The following is a 17,718-nucleotide window of genomic DNA, read 5'->3' on the forward strand; positions in this document are numbered from 1 at the left end:
TCTCAAGATAGCATACACGCCAAAAGAGTAATAAATAAAGCATTTAAACAAAATTTAGATGTATCCGTAGCGTTGAACAGATTTCTTTTAGCATATAGAAATACCGAACATCCTGCTACCGATGATAGCCCAGCAATAATTTTGCAGGGGCGTCATTTGCGCATGCGACTAGATAACTTAAAACCGGAAAGGGCCTCCTGAGTTGCATAGGAACAGGCGCGCAGCGAGCGAGTAGCGGGCGGGGCGCAGCGCCAGTTCGAAGCTGGAGCGCCCGTCTGGTATCGTGAGTACAAGGGCGTAGATAAATGGGTAGCCGGTACGATCGTTGAGGCATCAGGGAATAGCGATTACCGAATAAGATCCATTTTTGGAATAGAAACACACAGGCACATCGATCAAATTAAAATAAGAGTTACTAAATCAACTTAAAGATATTTCCAGTAAGGTTGTTTTAGATGCAGTACAATATAAAAATCAAGGTAACAAACTATCTCGAAAGTCTTTGACAGCCTCCGGACCAATGGTGATAACTCAAATCAGACTAATAATGGCGTGTCCAATTTAGAACCGCCACTCAACAATAACGATCGCTCCAGTTTAAGCACCAATGATAACTCAACTACAGGACCGAAAGAGGTGAGCGATTCGTTGATCCCAGCCCCCGTGGAAGAGTCAAATGTGTCGGAGGAAAGGGAAGGGTCTTGCCCTGGTAGTAGTCGGTCATCAGATCGTCGGGTTATGCGAGTCCGGAAACCACCAGTTCGATATGGTTTCGGCGAGAACGATTAGATGTTATCGAGCAAAAAAAAATGTATTGTTTATATTTTATGTTTAAGTTGTATTACAATAAGTAAAGTGTATTTTAGTATAAGGGTGGAGGTGTTGTGCTCTTAATGTTATAAACATAGTATGTTATAAGCATAGTTTAGTTGTCAACGTGGCGTCATTCCGAATAAACGATTCATGCGATTAGACGTGTTTTGTTTAACAAAAATATTATTTATTTAATGAATTACACTAGCGCGTTTATTATACAGTTAAAACTAGCGAGTTTCGAAGTAAACACACAGATGAATAAATATAAAATAATGTTCACAATCAATTAAGTTTGTTCGTGACAGCTTTCAAATTCAATTTACAATTAATATTTTATCCAGTCACATCAAATGTCAAATTAAACAGGCGATCCATTCTTACTCTCTAACACGATATAACAAAAAGAAAAGTGTATCACGATAGCAACTGTTAGAGTTATTTCTTGTTACACATTGTATAACTATAATTTATTAGAATAATTTAGTTAATAATATGTCGATTGACCATTTTTGGAATATGTTGTAATGTAATATTTTAATTTTTCACGATTAACACTGGCCGATTTTCTGACACTGGCCGGTAAGAAAGAGAATGTTGAGAAATCGAATGCGGTTGCAATGTTTGGTTATATTTATTCTATTAATTTGGAAATAATGAGAATGAGAGGCTAGATTTAGATATAAAATATGAGATGTATTGTAAAACACAAATTAGTGGATAAAATGAATGTGAAAATAGTGCTAATAAATGAATCTGGAAGAATATCGTTGTTTAAACTCGTGACCATCCTAAAACAACGAAGAAGATAGGAATAACAGAGTGAAAGAAAAGATAAAAAGGATGTGAATAATAAAAAAAAAATATTGAAGATAGTAATTGTTTTTGTCTTTAGTTTCATATGTTAAATTTGCCTGTTACACTGACTCAGAAAACAGTAATAATATAATCCATACTCTATACTAATGTTATAAATGTGAAAGAAGAATGTCTGTCGCAATTTATCGACCGTACCGTTGAACAAAATTTGATAAAGTTTTGGTACTCCAACAAAGGGCATAGGCTACTTTTTTTTTGCCTAACACATGACAACTAACAACCAGCGCGAGCGAAACCACGGGCGACTACTAGTTTTAAATAAACGAGACGAAACTCTTTTGTCTATAAAAAGGACGTCTTTGTAAAAAAAGTTTTATTTAATTTTTTTTTATATTATATTATGATATTAATTAATGAAGTATAAAATTATATTACTAAAGCCCATTACACAATGAAAAAAATAAGATATAAGAGATAAGGAATAAGGAACAAGAAATAAGGAATAGCGGAATCCAGCGATTGCAGCACCACGTAACTAGCATTCAACCGCTGTGATTGGTCGCCTATGGTGTTTTGTTTGCTGTGCTATTCATTATTTCTTGTTCCTTTCTCTTATACCTTAGTTTTTCATTGTGTAATGGGCTTAAAACCTTGTGACTAAAATGCTAATTTCGGTTCCAGACGCCAAGCAGTCGTGGCCGAGTGGTTAAGGCGTCTGACTCGAAATCAGATTCCCTCTGGGAGCGTAGGTTCGAATCCTACCGGCTGCGATATATTTTACATGTGTATATTGATTTTTGGTCTGCGCGTTATGTAATATAGTAAGATAAGTGAGAAATTTAACTAAACCAAAAAATATTTTTACTGTTTTATGTTATTTAGATAAAAAGATGGTTGTCACTTTAAGTTTTTCCAATTTAAATAATTGTATTTAACTAACATGACTTTGTATTTATAATGTTAAAAAAGAGTAACTACTGAGTTTCTTGCCAGGTTCTTCTCGGTAGAATCTATTTTTCGAACCGGTGGTAGCTTCACTTAATTGTAAAATGACGATTTAAAACAGCATGTCTGTTGCATGAGATTTTTTACATGAATCTGGATAGTTTTTCCACGCTGATTTCGAAAATATATGTGTATTGTATGTAGCAGCTCTAGTTTTGGAGTTATGAAGTGACAGGGTTTCTCATTGAAAATGCACATACTTTAAGTTTAAAAAAATTATTAGATTTATTATTCTGAATGAAATTTCCTTTTTTGGATTTTCTAGAGTGAGATGTATTATGCGTACTATTTTGAATATTCCAACAATAATCAGCCATCATATGTTCATTCCAGTATCCCTGATACCTCGCCTCCATAGTGCGAATATCCTGGTGGAAGCGCTCTCCTTGTTCCTCGCTTAGGTCACCGAGATTTTCAGGAAAATGGTCTAGATGGCTGTGAAGGTAGCGAAGCTTGATACTCATGTTGCATCCAATCCGCTGGATTCATCAGCAACTGTTCAACGTGCTGAATGTAGCCGTCATACTTCCTATTGCCCAAAAAATTCCTCACTACCCAAACAAACTCTTTCCATGCACATTTCTCGACAGCTGTCATATGGTTGACGAAATTTTTATCATCTATCAACTTCCTGATTTGTGGGCCATCGAAAATACCACCTTTGATTTTCTCATTACTTAATTTTGGAAACACTTTTACAATATATTTGAAACATTCGCCATCTTTGTTAAGAGCTTTTACGAACTGTTTTATCAACCCCAGTTTTATATGCAAAGGAGGCAATATAATTCGGTCTCTGGGTACTAGTAGTGCATTAATTACATTTTGCTTACCGGGAATCAAAGCCTCCCTAGAAGGCCAGTCTCTTTTTGCCCAGTGCTCAGCTTTAGCTCGGCTGTCCCATAAGCATAGGAAACAGGGATATTTTGTATAGCCACTTTGTTGGCCCAGGAGAAAATTTACCATTTTCAAATCAACACATAAAACCCATTTATGTTCCTTGTACTTGATTTTGTCGAGAACTAAAGATATTGTAGGATATTCTTCTTTAACCTTTGTAGAATGAGCAATAGGTAAAGAACCAAGGTTTTTTACCATTATGTAAAAGTACACATTTCAAACTTCGTTTCGACGAATCAATGAACAACCGCCACTGATTTGGATCATACTTTTTTAATCCCATTGCAGTCATTAGGCCCGGAATATCAGTACAAAACACAAAATTATCTTTTTGAGTAAAGAAAGGAAGTAAATGCTTTTCCCTGTTACGGTAATACGATATCTTCGTTTCACTGGTCAACAAATTTCTTTCTTTCAATCGGGAAGCTAAAATTTCTGATGCCGTTTTAGACAGTCCAAGATCCCTGATCAAGTCATTTAGATCATCTTGATTTAGTGGTCGGGGACTACCGTAGCAATCAAAATCACTGTCGCTACCACTGCCGTCGTTTTTGGTTTGTCCGCTGCACTGGTCTGGATTTTCCGAAGATGTACATGGCTGCTGTGGTGTTGATGTGTCACTAATACTCAAGACTGGTCTTATGGCAGATTTTAAGTTTGGATATATCCACTTAGAGCAATTTTTATTGTTTATTCCTGTGATTTTCGTTACACAGAAATAACAGTCGTCATGATGGATGGATGGTTCACGCCAAATCATAGGAGCTTTGTATTTGAAATTGGGTCTTTTTTTGTTTGCCCACAGTCGCAAAGATTCAACACAATTTTTACATACCAAACTTTGTATCCAAGGTTTAGCGTTTGACGGCAACGGAAACCCAAAGTAGTCCAAGTATGCCTTTTTCACAAAGTCCGACACATTTAAACGAAATTTTGTGAACATATATTCTCCACAAATAACACAAAAACAATCAGGATTATTTAAACACGTCCTTCTTGAGGAAGACATAATGAAGTTTATAAAGGAACTAGTTAAGGGGACTACATGAGCTAAATGCAAGTTTTAAAATGCCAAAAAGTATATAATCCAATGCAATAAACCAAATGAAAAAAAAATATATGTTAATCTTCAGGATACATGCTAGTTATTATTTGTTTTGAAAACATGATGTAATTAATTTGTTACAATAGAAACAAATCGCAAAGTTACCTCTAAAAAAGTCTTTTTTTATTTTTTAACTACACTTATATACCTTCAATAATTTTGGTCTTTTGTCAGATTATTCTACAAACAATAAACTAAATATTTAATATCTTAATTATTTAGTAAAATCAATAGATTTTTTTTAAATCAGATTTTCTTATTTTCGACCAAAATGCGTAAGCATGTGTGCGTGAGCGCCTCGTACAGACACTGCCGGCCGAGGCCTGTTGCTATACAGACGTGTCGCTCTTATCACCGCATCGTTGCGTTTAAAATCTCGTAGATTTTATTTTTGTGTAATTTTAATTGTAAATTAACTGTCGAATATTATTCTTTTTGTAAATAAATATATTAAGTTAAAATAGTCTAGTTGTAGTGAGCCATTTATGTTTTTATAAAGTTTAATTTTGTAAACATAGGAAATAAAGTACAATCTGTGAAGAAAACTAAAAAACGTTCATATAAATTAAAAAGCCGAACACATGAAAGATAATATGAAAAGGTAAGAGTAAATAATGATTATTGGAAACATATAAAATCAATGCAATTAGTTCGCATAGAATCAGATTTTTCGACATATTTCTTACAGTCACCATGGAGTATTTGGTCAATGCAAGCAATTCCAAGAAGAATGTGCCGGTTTGATCTCCGCACTCTGAACTAAAATTTTATTATTTTTAAAGGACTATATTTCAAAATATATATGTTTTATAATTATTAAAATTTAATTGCTAACAACTACTTATGTAAAAAATAAAAAAAAATAACACGGAAGCTATTTCTATTACGTTAGAGTTTAATTTTATCAATTTTGTTTATAATAGGAAATATAGTTATGTATGGATTAAATTTAATAATAAAAAATAAATAAATACAAATTAGCATCAATTAATTAAATAAATAAATTATCACGTGAATATTTAGTGGTGCTTGCCTGAGTTTGAACCCGCAATAAGATGCGCGCGTTCTAACCACTGGGCCATCTTGAAATATGTAATTGTTGTGAACCAAAGAACTAAAATATTTAGAAGTGTCATATACGTAATTCAATATTTTTTATAGATTGGAAATAGTATCAATTGAAAAATTTCATCTCGTAGCTTCAGTGAAAGTGGGTGAAATATTGATTGCAAGTATCCAAGATATTTTAATAACGAACGACGACGAACGAATAATTTAAAAATAGATTTTAAAAAAAAAATTGAAACGGAATTTATATGTTTTTTTGTTATACCAAAAATAAATAAAAATATTTGAATTTAATTGAATCAGTTTTATTTCAAATATCAGTCAAAAACAATACAAATAATTCTAATATCCAAACTATTTTTATGAGATTTATGACTAAACCCATTGTGATTGACCGAGTTAACCAATAATTCTACTAAACCGACTTGACGATATTATTTTTATAGTAACTTTTTGATGCTGACTTTTTTAACTTAATTTTTTTTATTAGTAAAACGAACAAACTCTACGCTTTTTGTCAGTGTACAAATTACGAACAGTTCCAATTTTATTAAATAAATCGATTAACAAACTTATAACATTTAAAAATAGGTATAATTTAATATTTAGTATTACAACTAATTGAGATACAGTAAAAATTAAAGAAAAAAATGTTTAAATTAACTATTTTTTGTACATAAAATAATAATAATTTAAGTTTAATTAATTCATTTTAATTTTATCATATTTTTTTAAATGACACAAAGAAAATAAAATAATTCTGTTGTCCTGTCTATTTTTATGAAATCTATGATTGATAGAATTGATAGAATTGACTTCGCTTCGTTTTCGCTCGGTGCGGCGCGCGGCGGTTCGGCGCCATCTATTGGAATATTCAGGCGTAACCTCGCCGCCTCGCTAAGCTTAGTGCGCGGGGGGACATGCCGTTTTTGTCGTTAGTGTAAGTGTGTGCGCCCTATTCTCAAGGGCAATTAGCTCCTGTAGTCCCCTTAAGTTCCACCGCTATTGATAGAAACTATCGACTACTTATGTAAATTCAAGACGGTACCTGTATCTAACTAGAGCTGCTACAAAGTGCGTTTTTCTTAAATCCAAAACCAGGACATGTTCTTGCCAGAAAAGGAGATAAAAATGTGTATTCTTCATCAGGAGACGACAAAGAAAATCTGACCGTTCTGATTACAGGAAATGCTGCAGGAGAGTTGGCACCTACTCTGGTTGTTTTTAATTATGCAAGAATACCGTCATTAATTTCAGAAAATTTCCCCGATGACTGGGCCATTGGTCGCTCAGAAAGTAGATCGATATGCTTCGGAATATTCTACGAATATATGATAAACGTTTTTAATCCTTGGCTGATTGAAAAAATATTGAAAAGACTATTACATTTTTTTTGGATGGACACAAGTCACATATAACTTTGCACCTGTCCAATTTCTGCTCTGACAATGGTATTGAAGTCATAGCACTCAACCCGAATTCCACGCATATCTTACAGCCCATGGATTTGGCTGTATTATAAATCTTATAAAACTTGCCCTGAGCTAGAGAAACTTTTACCTGATGAAGATATAACTCTATATTTGATTTGGACCAGTAGTCGGCAAACTGACGTAGTAAATGCAGTCTTCAAATCCCGATTCAGTAACGAATAATCCAAATGCCAATGATTCTCCAAGAGAAATTCGATCCATTCCTGTTTCATTTTGTAATACAAATGATTGCGAACCCAGCACTTCTTCTGCACATACCAATTGTTTGCCCAAAGAACAGTCAACATCCACAATCTCGGTGGATGAGTCAAATCCTGCACCAAAAACTAATAACCCAAATTTCGACGAGTCTTCTAAAGAAATCCGAACAATTCCTGTTTTGTCGTCTCAGCACTTCACAAACAAATTGCTTGTTCACAAAACTTCAGGTCTCAATCCTTCAAATATTGAAAATGTAGACCAAGATATTAATCATTTTTTACCAAAATGCAGTCAAAAAACACCTGTTAAAACAGTTAATTTTGGTACTTCAAACTACGTGATTCCATCTCCCTTTAAACAAAATTTATTGTGGCCTGAAACAGATGAAACAACAAAGAATAAGAAACGTAAATTGAAAGAAAAAGTGCCATTTACAGTAACAAGCCCTGCATGGAAGGCCTACAATTCTAAAAAAGAAGAACACAAAAAGAAACAAATAGAAGAGAAGGAATAGCGCGCTTACAAAAAGAGAAGCAAAAAGGCTTGAGAAAATTAACAAGAAGAAAAAATTGTTGAATGAAACAAAAATATGTCCGAGTCTTCTGAAACAGAAACTGAAATAATCTACGCCGGAAGTGATGAAAGTATCTTGTCCAAAGGATCGGATGACGTACCGTTGAGTAGGTTAGTTCCTTCTCAACAGAAACTATCAAAGGGCAGTTACGTTATAGTTTTATATGAAGGGCAGCATTTTCCTGGAATCATTGAAAATTCAAATAAAAACGAGTTTGAAGTAAGCACGATGACGTTTTCAACAGGAAACACCTATGGCCAGAGAAACCAGATAAAATGTGGTACCAAAGAAAAGACATCTTGGAATACATTCGTCCTCCGATATTAATTAACAAAAAAGGATTTTACAGTGTAAAAGAGATGCAAAAATACTCTAATTTTAATGTTTGAATTGTTACTACTTTTTTTTAAGATACAAAGACGAAGAGTTTATAATCAACCAAGTAAAACTTTGTATTGTTGATTCTGATCTGATATATTTTACAAGTGCATGCTCAAACTGATTACTCACAGAATTATCTTGTTATTAAAATAGGTAGCAGAAGATTATAAATTCGTTGCTTAATTATATCTAGATTAAGAATGTTAGAAGTTAATTAATTAATGAATATGGAAGTCTGAATAAGAAAGGTTGAAAAGTCTGAATAAGATGTTTGTAAATTACTTTCTAATATTTTAATGTTCCTTAATGATAATCACATTGTTGATTTAAAAAAAAAAACGTCTATTTGTAAAAAGTTTAAAAATGAAATAAATAAAAATTCTATTATATAGCATTTTATTCTCATTTCAATAATTAAAACTTGACATTCATCATAAATTCTTCGATAGGCATATAAGACTAGGTTACGTTCATTACTGGGTGTCCATGACTACGTTATGTTCATTACTGGTCATTATGCCCAAAACTGGTTTTTTGCCGTTTACAGTTTGCGTAACTGGTAAAAAAATTAGATTTTTTATTTGTTAAATAAATTGACACCAGCTTTGCAGTATCTCACGCGTAATACTGTTTAAATATTGTATAAGAACAGGACTTTAAACTTTAAGTATGTTCAGTACTGAAACTTTCACAATATTGGTAAAATTTCAAAAATACCATTTTTTTTTCTTAAACTGTCCATAATTGGGGTGTTTACCTTAGTAGTTTCATATATAGTTCACTTCATAATGTTGAAGTAGGTTTAAACTCTGTTATGTTGATTATATATAGTGTATAAAAAAAACATTGGTGAAAAAGGCGTATTATTCGATACAAGATTTTGTAGATGATAAAAAAGCGTGGAGCTACTACTGCTGACTCCCAAGCAGGATATATTAATTTAAATAATTGTATTTAACTAACTTGACTTTGTAATTTTTAAATGTTGAAAAAGAGTAACTACTGAGTGTCTTGCTGGTTCTTTTCGGTAGAATCTACTTTCCGAACCGGTGGTAGCTTCATTTAATTGTTAAATGACGATTCAAAAGTGCTTGTAAAAGCCCACTGGAATAAAGTATACTTTGATTTTTGATTTTTATCACTACAAATAATTAACTACGTTTGAATTTATGTCGTAGCCTAAGTTACTCCTTATTACATCAGCTATCTGCAAGTGAAAGTTCCATTACAATCGGTCCAGCCGTTTCAGAGATTAGCCGGAACAAACGGATAGACGGACAAACAAAATTGAAAATAATACTTTTTCGGTACTTTGGAATATTGTATTGATACTCACTACTGGTATATTGTATTGATATTTACTGCTAGTATATTGTATTGATACTTACTACTGGTATTCTATATGGTCTATGAAATTATATAAGCTGAGATGGCCCAGTGGTTAGAACACGTGCATCTTAACCGATGATTTCGGGTTCAAGCCCAGGCATGCACCACTATATATATATGTGCTTAATTTGTGTTTATAATTCGTCTCTTGCTCGGCAGCGAAGGAAAACATCGTGAGGAAACCTGCATGTGTCTAATTTCATTGAAATTCTGCCACATGTGCATTCTACCAACCCCCATTGGAACAGCGTGGTGGAATATGTTCCAAACACTCTCCTTAATGGAAGAGGAGGCTTTAGCCCAGCAGTGGGTAATTTACAGGCTGTTACATTTACACATTTACATTAAATTAAAAGCTGAGAAGGGAAGGGGTTAAGGTAAATAAAACACAGTTATAAATATATCATAATATTTGATATTCAGTATATCTTCTCACTAATCATTCAAACACGTACCAAATACAAGTAGGTACCTCAAATCGAAATGTTATGAGCACTTTGGTTTATCGTGTATTAGTTCATTCCAAGAATGAACTCTTTGAAAAGCTCGGAATACAATCCGGAGTGTAAACCAAAGAAATTGTTATATCAATGAATTTTCAAGCGCATTGTTGTTTTATATAAATACATTTAATGACTAGATATTTTAGGGAAATCAGCCACGACACTCGTTTGAGCATTTTCAGATATTCCTTGTGATCTATTAGGTTGGGGAAAAAGTCTTTTCGCATATAGTATGTATGAACTTGTAATAAAATCTCTTTGGCTATACCATTTGTATCTGGCTCGTTTTGGTATCATAAAGTTTTAATTTTAAAGAAGGCACTTCCAAATTCAAATTAGGAATTTGTGTGATTTTCATTTGTTTTTGTTGTTGTTAAAATGAGTGAATCTAAAGAAGAAATTCGATACATTTTAAAATTTTACTATAAAAAAGGTAAAAATGCAACTCAAGCCGCGAAAAAAATTTGTGATGTTTATGGACCTAATGCAGTATCTGTGAGAGTAGCGTAAGTTTGGTTTAAGCGTTTTCAAGCCGGAAATTTTGATATCAAAGATTCATCTCGCTCTGGTCGCCCTGTTACGGACAAAATTGATGCCATTTTTAAAAAAGTGGAGCAAGATCGGCATATTAGTAGTTACGATGTAGCTGAAGAACTGGCAATTGACCACAAAACGGTTTTGACTCATTTGAATAAAGCTGGGTACACAAAAAAGCTCGATATATGGGTGCCTCATGAACTCACTGAAAGAAACCTAATGAACCGTATACTCATTTGTGATTCTTTATTACGACGTAATGAAACCGAACCATTTTTGAAGAAGTTGATAACTGGTGATAAAAAGTGGATCACATACGACAAGAACGTGCGAAAAAGATCGTGGTCAAAGGCCGGTCAAGCTTCACAGACTGTGGCAAAACCCGGATTAACTCGCAACAAGGTAATGCTGTGTGTATGGTGGGATTGGAAGGGCATCATTCATTATGAGCTGTTACCGCCCGGCAGGACCATCGATTCAGAACTGTATTGCGAACAATTGATGAGATTGAAGCAAGAATTTGAGAGAAAGCGGCCAGAATTGATCAACAGAATGGGTGTGGTTTTTCACCATGACAACGCTAGACCTCACACATCTTTAGCCACTCAACAAAAATTACGAGAGTTTGGCTGGGAGGTATTAATGCATCCGCCGTATAGTCCTGACCTTGCACCTTCAGATTTTCATCTGTTTCGGGCTCTGCAGAATTCCTTAGGCAGTGTCAGGTTAACATCACGAGAGGACTGCCAAAACCACTTGTCGCAGTTTTTCGATCAGAAGCCCCAAAATTTTTACAGCAATGGGATCATGTCACTACCAACAAGATGGCAAAAAGTTATGGAACAAAATGGCACCTACATACTTTAGTGAAATGTAAATAAACTATAAAAAAAACTTTTTGAATTTTCATATAAAATACGAAGAAACTTTTTCCCCAACCTATTATAATAACACACACTTGACAGACAGCACATATAACAATAAAGTAAATCTATAATGGACCGCAAAGGGACTTAAATAAATATTTCTATAAATGCATTGTAGTTTTATGGGTCTTATAATCGATTTTATTGGAAAAACTCGTCCAACAGACCGAACAAGAAAATTTCCATTCCGGATTATGTATTTTCAAATGTTGTTTCAACGTTTTCTCGTATCTGTAACACTTCTTACACAATGGACATACAAAATTCCTCTCCTGACTATGCGTAGCCATATGCTTTTTCAAATGGTACCGTTCTGAAAATGTCTTCTTGCATATTTCACACGCGATATTCTGTGTATGATTCTTGACAACGTGCATATTTAACGAGTGCCGAGTTTTGAAGACGCAGTTGCATGTATCGCACGTGAAACTGAAAGAAATGCCATGAGTGTCCTTCAAATGCTTAATTTTCTCGTAATGATGTTCGAATCTCGCCAAACATTTGTGGCATTTGGCCAACTTAACTTTGCCCAACGTCCCGTGAAATTTATCATTATGGTACTTAAGTTTTGATATACTTGGGAAGGTCTTTTTGCACTTCTCACAGGGGTAAGTGCCGTTGCGATGGCTTTCCATGTGCGTCATCAAACGTTGGTATGACAAGAAACCTTTGCCACAGGAATCGCACATCGCGTTACTGTAATGCACGCTTATATGTTTGTTTAAGAGGAAGAAACTGTGAAATGTGTTCGAGCATACATGACACGTGAAAAGATCATCAGTCGTCTGTAGATTAAACGAGATCATTCCAACTCCGGCGTCCGTGAACATAACATTATGCATGTTCGTCAAATGTTCCTGAATATCATCCAAGCTTACAAACGACTGATCGCATATCCTACATTTTAAATTCGATATATCCACCTTGATTTTCTTCTTGCCTTTCTTTAGAATATCCTTTAGGATTTCGTCGTGATTTGGAACAACGTGGCTTCTAGAATGTTCTAGCAATGAATGGATTTCAAATGTCTTTACATCACAAAATAAACATTTATAAGAGCTCGGGAAGAGTAAGTACGTGAACGGTGTGACGGTTGTGTTTTTTAATATATGCGCTGCGTTTATTCTCTCGGCTAGCGTCATCGACCATTTACTACTTCTCGGTAGATCTCTAGGCGTCACTGAAATAAAACATTATTTATATATTTTAAATATATCTATCAGTAAGCAAACACTTCATACATATTAAAATATTTCATTCGAAATACAAACAAAACAAGTTACTTCGTCTGTCAATCTTTGGTATTCTTTTTTAAATCTTAAGACTTTTTGGAAAAACTAAATTAAGGCATACTAGTCATTGTAATATTTGAGGGATTTACAAATATTAGTTACACAATCTTTATCTAAGTGGTAGATCTCTATCATATCCTATATGAAATCACATACATTTTAATTCGTACTTCAATCATTAGTATCACGACAAGAATGCCACTGTCTCATATGTTTCGTGTAATCACTTTTCTCGTGAAATCCAGCAGAACACTCTGGGCATACAAATTTAAAAACCGTATCATGACTCCTCATATGTTTTCGTAGAGTCATTTTGTGCATGTACGCATTTTTACACAACGGACATACAAAATTTCTTTCTCCGGTATGTCCACGCATGTGCTGCTTCAATTTGGACTCTATTCCGAAACATTTAGAGCACACTTCACATTTATACTTCTCGGTATGATACCTCGTTGTGTGTTCCGTCAAAGCTCGTCGTGTGCTAAAATTTGCTTTACACACGTGACACAGGAAACTCCTCATTATTCCGTGAGCCTGTTTTAGATGAACCATTTTGCTATAATGCTCCTTAAACGTTTGGGAACAGAGTTGACATTTCTTTAACTTAACCCTTTCTTTTCCCTTATGAACGATTTCGTTGTGGTATTTCAACTGACTTTTTTTAAGAAAAACGCGCTCGCATTGCTGGCAATTAAATTTCTTAGCCAAGTGCGTTTCTCGATGTTTCATCAGAAGATGTTGATTAAGGAATCCAGCTCCACAATTTTCACACACAACCTTACCTACGTGACAATTCATGTGAGAATTTAACAGCGAAAACGAATAAAAGTCCTTATCGCAGACATGACATATAAAGCAACCATTCTTGACCTCCATGTTGTATTCTGTCATCCCATTACTGGCTGGCAAGAAATGTTTTTTATGATCGATTTTCAAATGATCGCGAATCGCGTTTAAATTCGGATACGCTTGATCGCAGAGGCGGCATTTTAGTTGAGATATATCCACTTGTAAAGTCCTCTTGCCTTTAGAGATATACTTTTCTAAAACAATACTTTTATCGTTAATTTCATGTGTTGATGTATGCTCCAATAAAGCAGCGACTTCCGAATAGTACTGCATACAAAATAAACATTTGAAACAAGAGCCCATGTATATAAACGGTCTTACGGTTGTACATATTAATAGCACAGCAGCATTATTTCTCTCCGGTACTGTCATTTGCCAAATACTTGTTTCAAACCCCGATCTATCGCCTGTGAAAGAAAAAACATCTTAAGAATGTATTTGGACGAAATACACCCAAATGATAACCTACCCAAATTTTGGTATTAAGTTTACGTACCGTGTAAATACTGTTTAATTAAATACGATTACAATTAAAAACAAACAAACAAAGCATTAGATGTACTTAAATACATTTAATCGGTAAATAAAAACTGACAAAAAATCACAACCATATAACTAATTATATCTTCTAAATTCTAATTGAGATCAATATTACAACAATTCTAAATTGTTTATGTATTCACTAAAGCGTCAGAATGGTAATCTTTCACGTGTTTAATTAATTCATTTTTATGTGCATTGTCGCAACAAGGATAGTTATTGAATCCTCCGTGGATATGAAGTCTCATGTGTTTTTTCAAACTTTTTTCATGCCCATAGGATTTCTCGCAAATTTCACATACATAACTCTTATCGCCCGAATGCGACACCATATGTTTCTTAAGCGTGGAAATACAGCTAAAACTTTTTTTACAGACTTCGCAAAACGTTTTTTGAGTGTGAAATTTGTTTGTATGTGTCGTGAGGGCTCTACGACTTGGAAATATAGATTTGCACACGTCACAGATATAAGTAAAAGTGATTTCGTGAACTTCTTTTAAATGTTTCAATTTCCTAAAATGTTCGCTGAATCTTTCTGGGCAGTGCGGGCATCTGAGCATTCTTATATTCGTTGCGCCTTCGTGTGCTTTTTCTATGTGATATTTTAGATTGGAATGTGTGGTATACACTTTATTACATCGGTTGCACGGATATCCACCAGGCGAATGAATTTCCTTGTGCTGAATCAGTCTTTGGTGCGTCATAAAACCAGCGCCACACGTTTCGCAAACGGCGTTACTAAAATGTACATTCATATGACGATTTAAGAGAATAAAAGTTTGGAAAATTTTGTTACAAATATGGCACAAGAATTGTCCATCCTTAGAACTTAAATTGTAAGCAACAACACCATTACCAGACTTTGTAAATATTTTATTATGTTCAAGTTCTAAATGTCTCCTTATTTGGTCGACATTTGGGTATATTTTTAAGCATAATTTACAGCTTAAATCAGATATATCGACTTTAACTGTACGCTTTCCTTTCGGTAGGAGATCTTTGAGAATGTCCGCGTGGTGGGGCATTTCATGGGTGGAACTATGCCTAAGCAGTGCGTTTATTTCAGAGTGTTTCTCGGAACAGAAAAAACATTTGAAGAAATATCGACAGTAGACAAAGGGCCGTATTGTAGTATTTTCAAGCAAGATCGCCGCATTTTGCCTCTCGGATATTGTCATCTCCCAGATACTTGTGAGAACTCCTTGACGTCCGGAAGACTTCGGTCCTGAGGATGCAAAATGTCCATGTTAAATCGATAGCCCCGTATTCTGACCACTTTTCATGCGTATTTTTCAAGCAAATTCTTATCAGCGATTTTATTTTTATTTACGTAAATTGTTATTTCGTTTGTTTGTTAGGAAAATATAAATTTATTCTATAATCAATTGCTTAAATTATAATTCGCAATATTTTAGCAATATTTTAAATGTATTTTATTTTAATTTTATAAGTTCAACAGATTATTAAGGGTTAATTTAGCTTGGATTCAAATTTATCACCATTTTTAAATGGTTCCGAATTAACTTAATAAAATAATATATCGTTGGAAAGTATATGATTAATAAAAAAAAAAACTATTCAAAGGGAATTTTATGCAACAAAATAAAACAAAATTAATCCTCAATAGTTTTATCACAACATTTAATGGTGACAGGTATTAGCACTAGCCCGTTTGAAACCTATACAGTATACAACTACAGTAAATCAGTTTACAAGTTCAGATCCAAAGTTCTTAATAATAGTTCTAAACTGCCACTGAGGGTGCCACTGTTTCATATGTTTATTATAGTCATTGCGATTATGAAACCCACTGCCGCACTCACAGCACGTGAACTTCAAAACAGGTCCATGCACTCGCATATGCTGGCGCAGAGTACGCTCGTGCATGTACGCCTTCTGGCACACGTTGCAGTAGAAATTTCTCTCCCCAGTATGTCCACGCGAATGCATCTTCAAAAGCGACTTCGTACCGAAACACTTTCCGCACACTTTGCATTGAATTTTTTGGGTGTGTTGCTTCGTCGTGTGTTCCGTCAAAGCTCGACGAGTCGGGAAGATCGCTTTGCAAACTTGACATTCGAACGTAAAGATTATCCCATGCGCCTCTTTTAAATGTGTCATCTTTCGATAGTGCTCCGAAAATCGTTCCAAACAATGCGGACATTTTAACGGCTTCACTCTCTTCGCATTTGTGATTTCGTGCTTCTTGAATATGTGGTACCTTAATTTCAATTTAGTTGGGAATATATCCTGGCACTTGTCACACTTATGGACACCATTCTGATGGACTATCCTATGATTAATTAGACGCTGGTGAGAAATAAATCCAAGGCCACACGTTTCGCAGACGACACTGAAATGTGCATTCATATGTCTATTCAGGAGAAAAAACGAGTTGAAGGTCTTACTACATTTATGACATGAAAGAACACCATTGTTCATACTCAAGTCATAAGCCATGAGACCATTTCCGGCTGTATTAAATTCCTTTTTGTGCATAACTATTAAATGCTTCCTAATATCATCGAGATCGGAAAACTTCTGATCGCATAATTTACATCTCAAATTAGATATATCAACTTTGATAACGCGTTTGCCTTTCCTTAAATACTGCTTGAGGAGACTTGATCTATCCGGTACCGAATGAAAAGCCGTGTGTTGCAACACCGAATGTATTTCTGGAAAAACTTCGGTGCAATAAAAGCATTTGAAATTTGCTTGCTGGTAAAAAAATGGTTTGATCGTCGTTGTCTCTAAGAAGGTTGCGGCATTTAATCTTTCGTATATTGTCATTTGCCAAATGCTTGTCCTTGGTGTCGGCCGCTGAGTGCCCGGTAACGCTGTAAACAAAAACTTCTTTAGAACTCCTTTCTTCAGCACTCTACAAATCAGTGCGGTGCAGAAGCTATGAAAAAGATACTAACCTAACGTGGCTTGCTTTTCATAAGCATATGCTTAAGCCTAATATAAGCTAATATGACATTCATTTATGAAGTATAATTTAGATTAATTGTCTTTACAGTGTACTAGATAATTAAATATAATCAGTTAAGTACTTCATGAGAGTTATTCAGATGCGTAGCTAAAGCTGTGCGATCATTATAATCTTCCCCGCATATCGTAGACACTTCCCCAACATCGTGGGACTTTATGTGCTCTTTCAGATTCTTACTTCTCGCGTAGGCCTTTCCACAGATCTCACATTTAAAATTCTTATCCCCTGTATGAATCACCATGTGTCTTGACAGACAATACTTCGAGAAAAATCTCGAATGACAAATACTACACTCGTGGTTCCTCTCCTGCATGTGAACCGATCT

At 34.5% G+C, this 17,718-nt stretch overlaps 3 protein-coding genes and 1 non-coding gene across 4 annotated transcripts in view; 1 reads left to right on the forward strand and 3 right to left on the reverse strand.

The window, feature by feature from the left end:
* Positions 1 to 2,320: 2,320 nt before the first annotated feature.
* On the forward strand, positions 2,321 to 2,402 carry Trnas-cga. The gene has a single exon. It is a non-coding gene; the product is annotated as a tRNA-Ser (tRNA).
* A 7,770-nt stretch (positions 2,403 to 10,172) lies between these two features.
* LOC124541449 (putative zinc finger protein 840) lies at positions 10,173 to 14,238 on the reverse strand. Its single transcript, XM_047119335.1, has 3 exons — positions 13,163 to 14,238; positions 11,735 to 12,894; positions 10,173 to 10,451 (listed from the first exon to the last, which is right to left on the reverse strand). Exon 2 carries the CDS (start codon positions 12,854 to 12,856, stop codon positions 11,816 to 11,818), a length of 1,041 nt encoding a protein of 346 aa, XP_046975291.1. The 5' UTR covers positions 12,857 to 12,894; positions 13,163 to 14,238; the 3' UTR covers positions 10,173 to 10,451; positions 11,735 to 11,815.
* Positions 14,239 to 14,485: 247 nt separating this feature from the next.
* Positions 14,486 to 17,718, reverse strand: part of LOC124541439 (gastrula zinc finger protein XlCGF57.1-like) — a 37,458-nt gene continuing 34,225 nt past the window's right edge. Inside the window, exon 5 of the mRNA XM_047119317.1 lies at positions 14,486 to 15,623. Coding sequence (XP_046975273.1) covers positions 14,530 to 15,623 — 1,094 coding nt within the window. The 3' untranslated portion in view covers positions 14,486 to 14,529. The remainder of the gene's footprint in view (positions 15,624 to 17,718) is intronic.
* On the reverse strand, positions 16,010 to 17,462 carry LOC124541448 (zinc finger protein 888-like). The gene is made up of 2 exons (XM_047119334.1): positions 17,323 to 17,462; positions 16,010 to 17,238 (listed from the first exon to the last, which is right to left on the reverse strand). Exon 2 carries the CDS (start codon positions 17,189 to 17,191, stop codon positions 16,103 to 16,105), a length of 1,089 nt encoding a protein of 362 aa, XP_046975290.1. The 5' UTR covers positions 17,192 to 17,238; positions 17,323 to 17,462; the 3' UTR covers positions 16,010 to 16,102.

Source organism: Vanessa cardui, chromosome 28 (assembly GCF_905220365.1).
Source record: "Vanessa cardui chromosome 28, ilVanCard2.1, whole genome shotgun sequence".
Taxonomy (NCBI): Eukaryota; Metazoa; Arthropoda; class Insecta; order Lepidoptera; family Nymphalidae; genus Vanessa; species Vanessa cardui.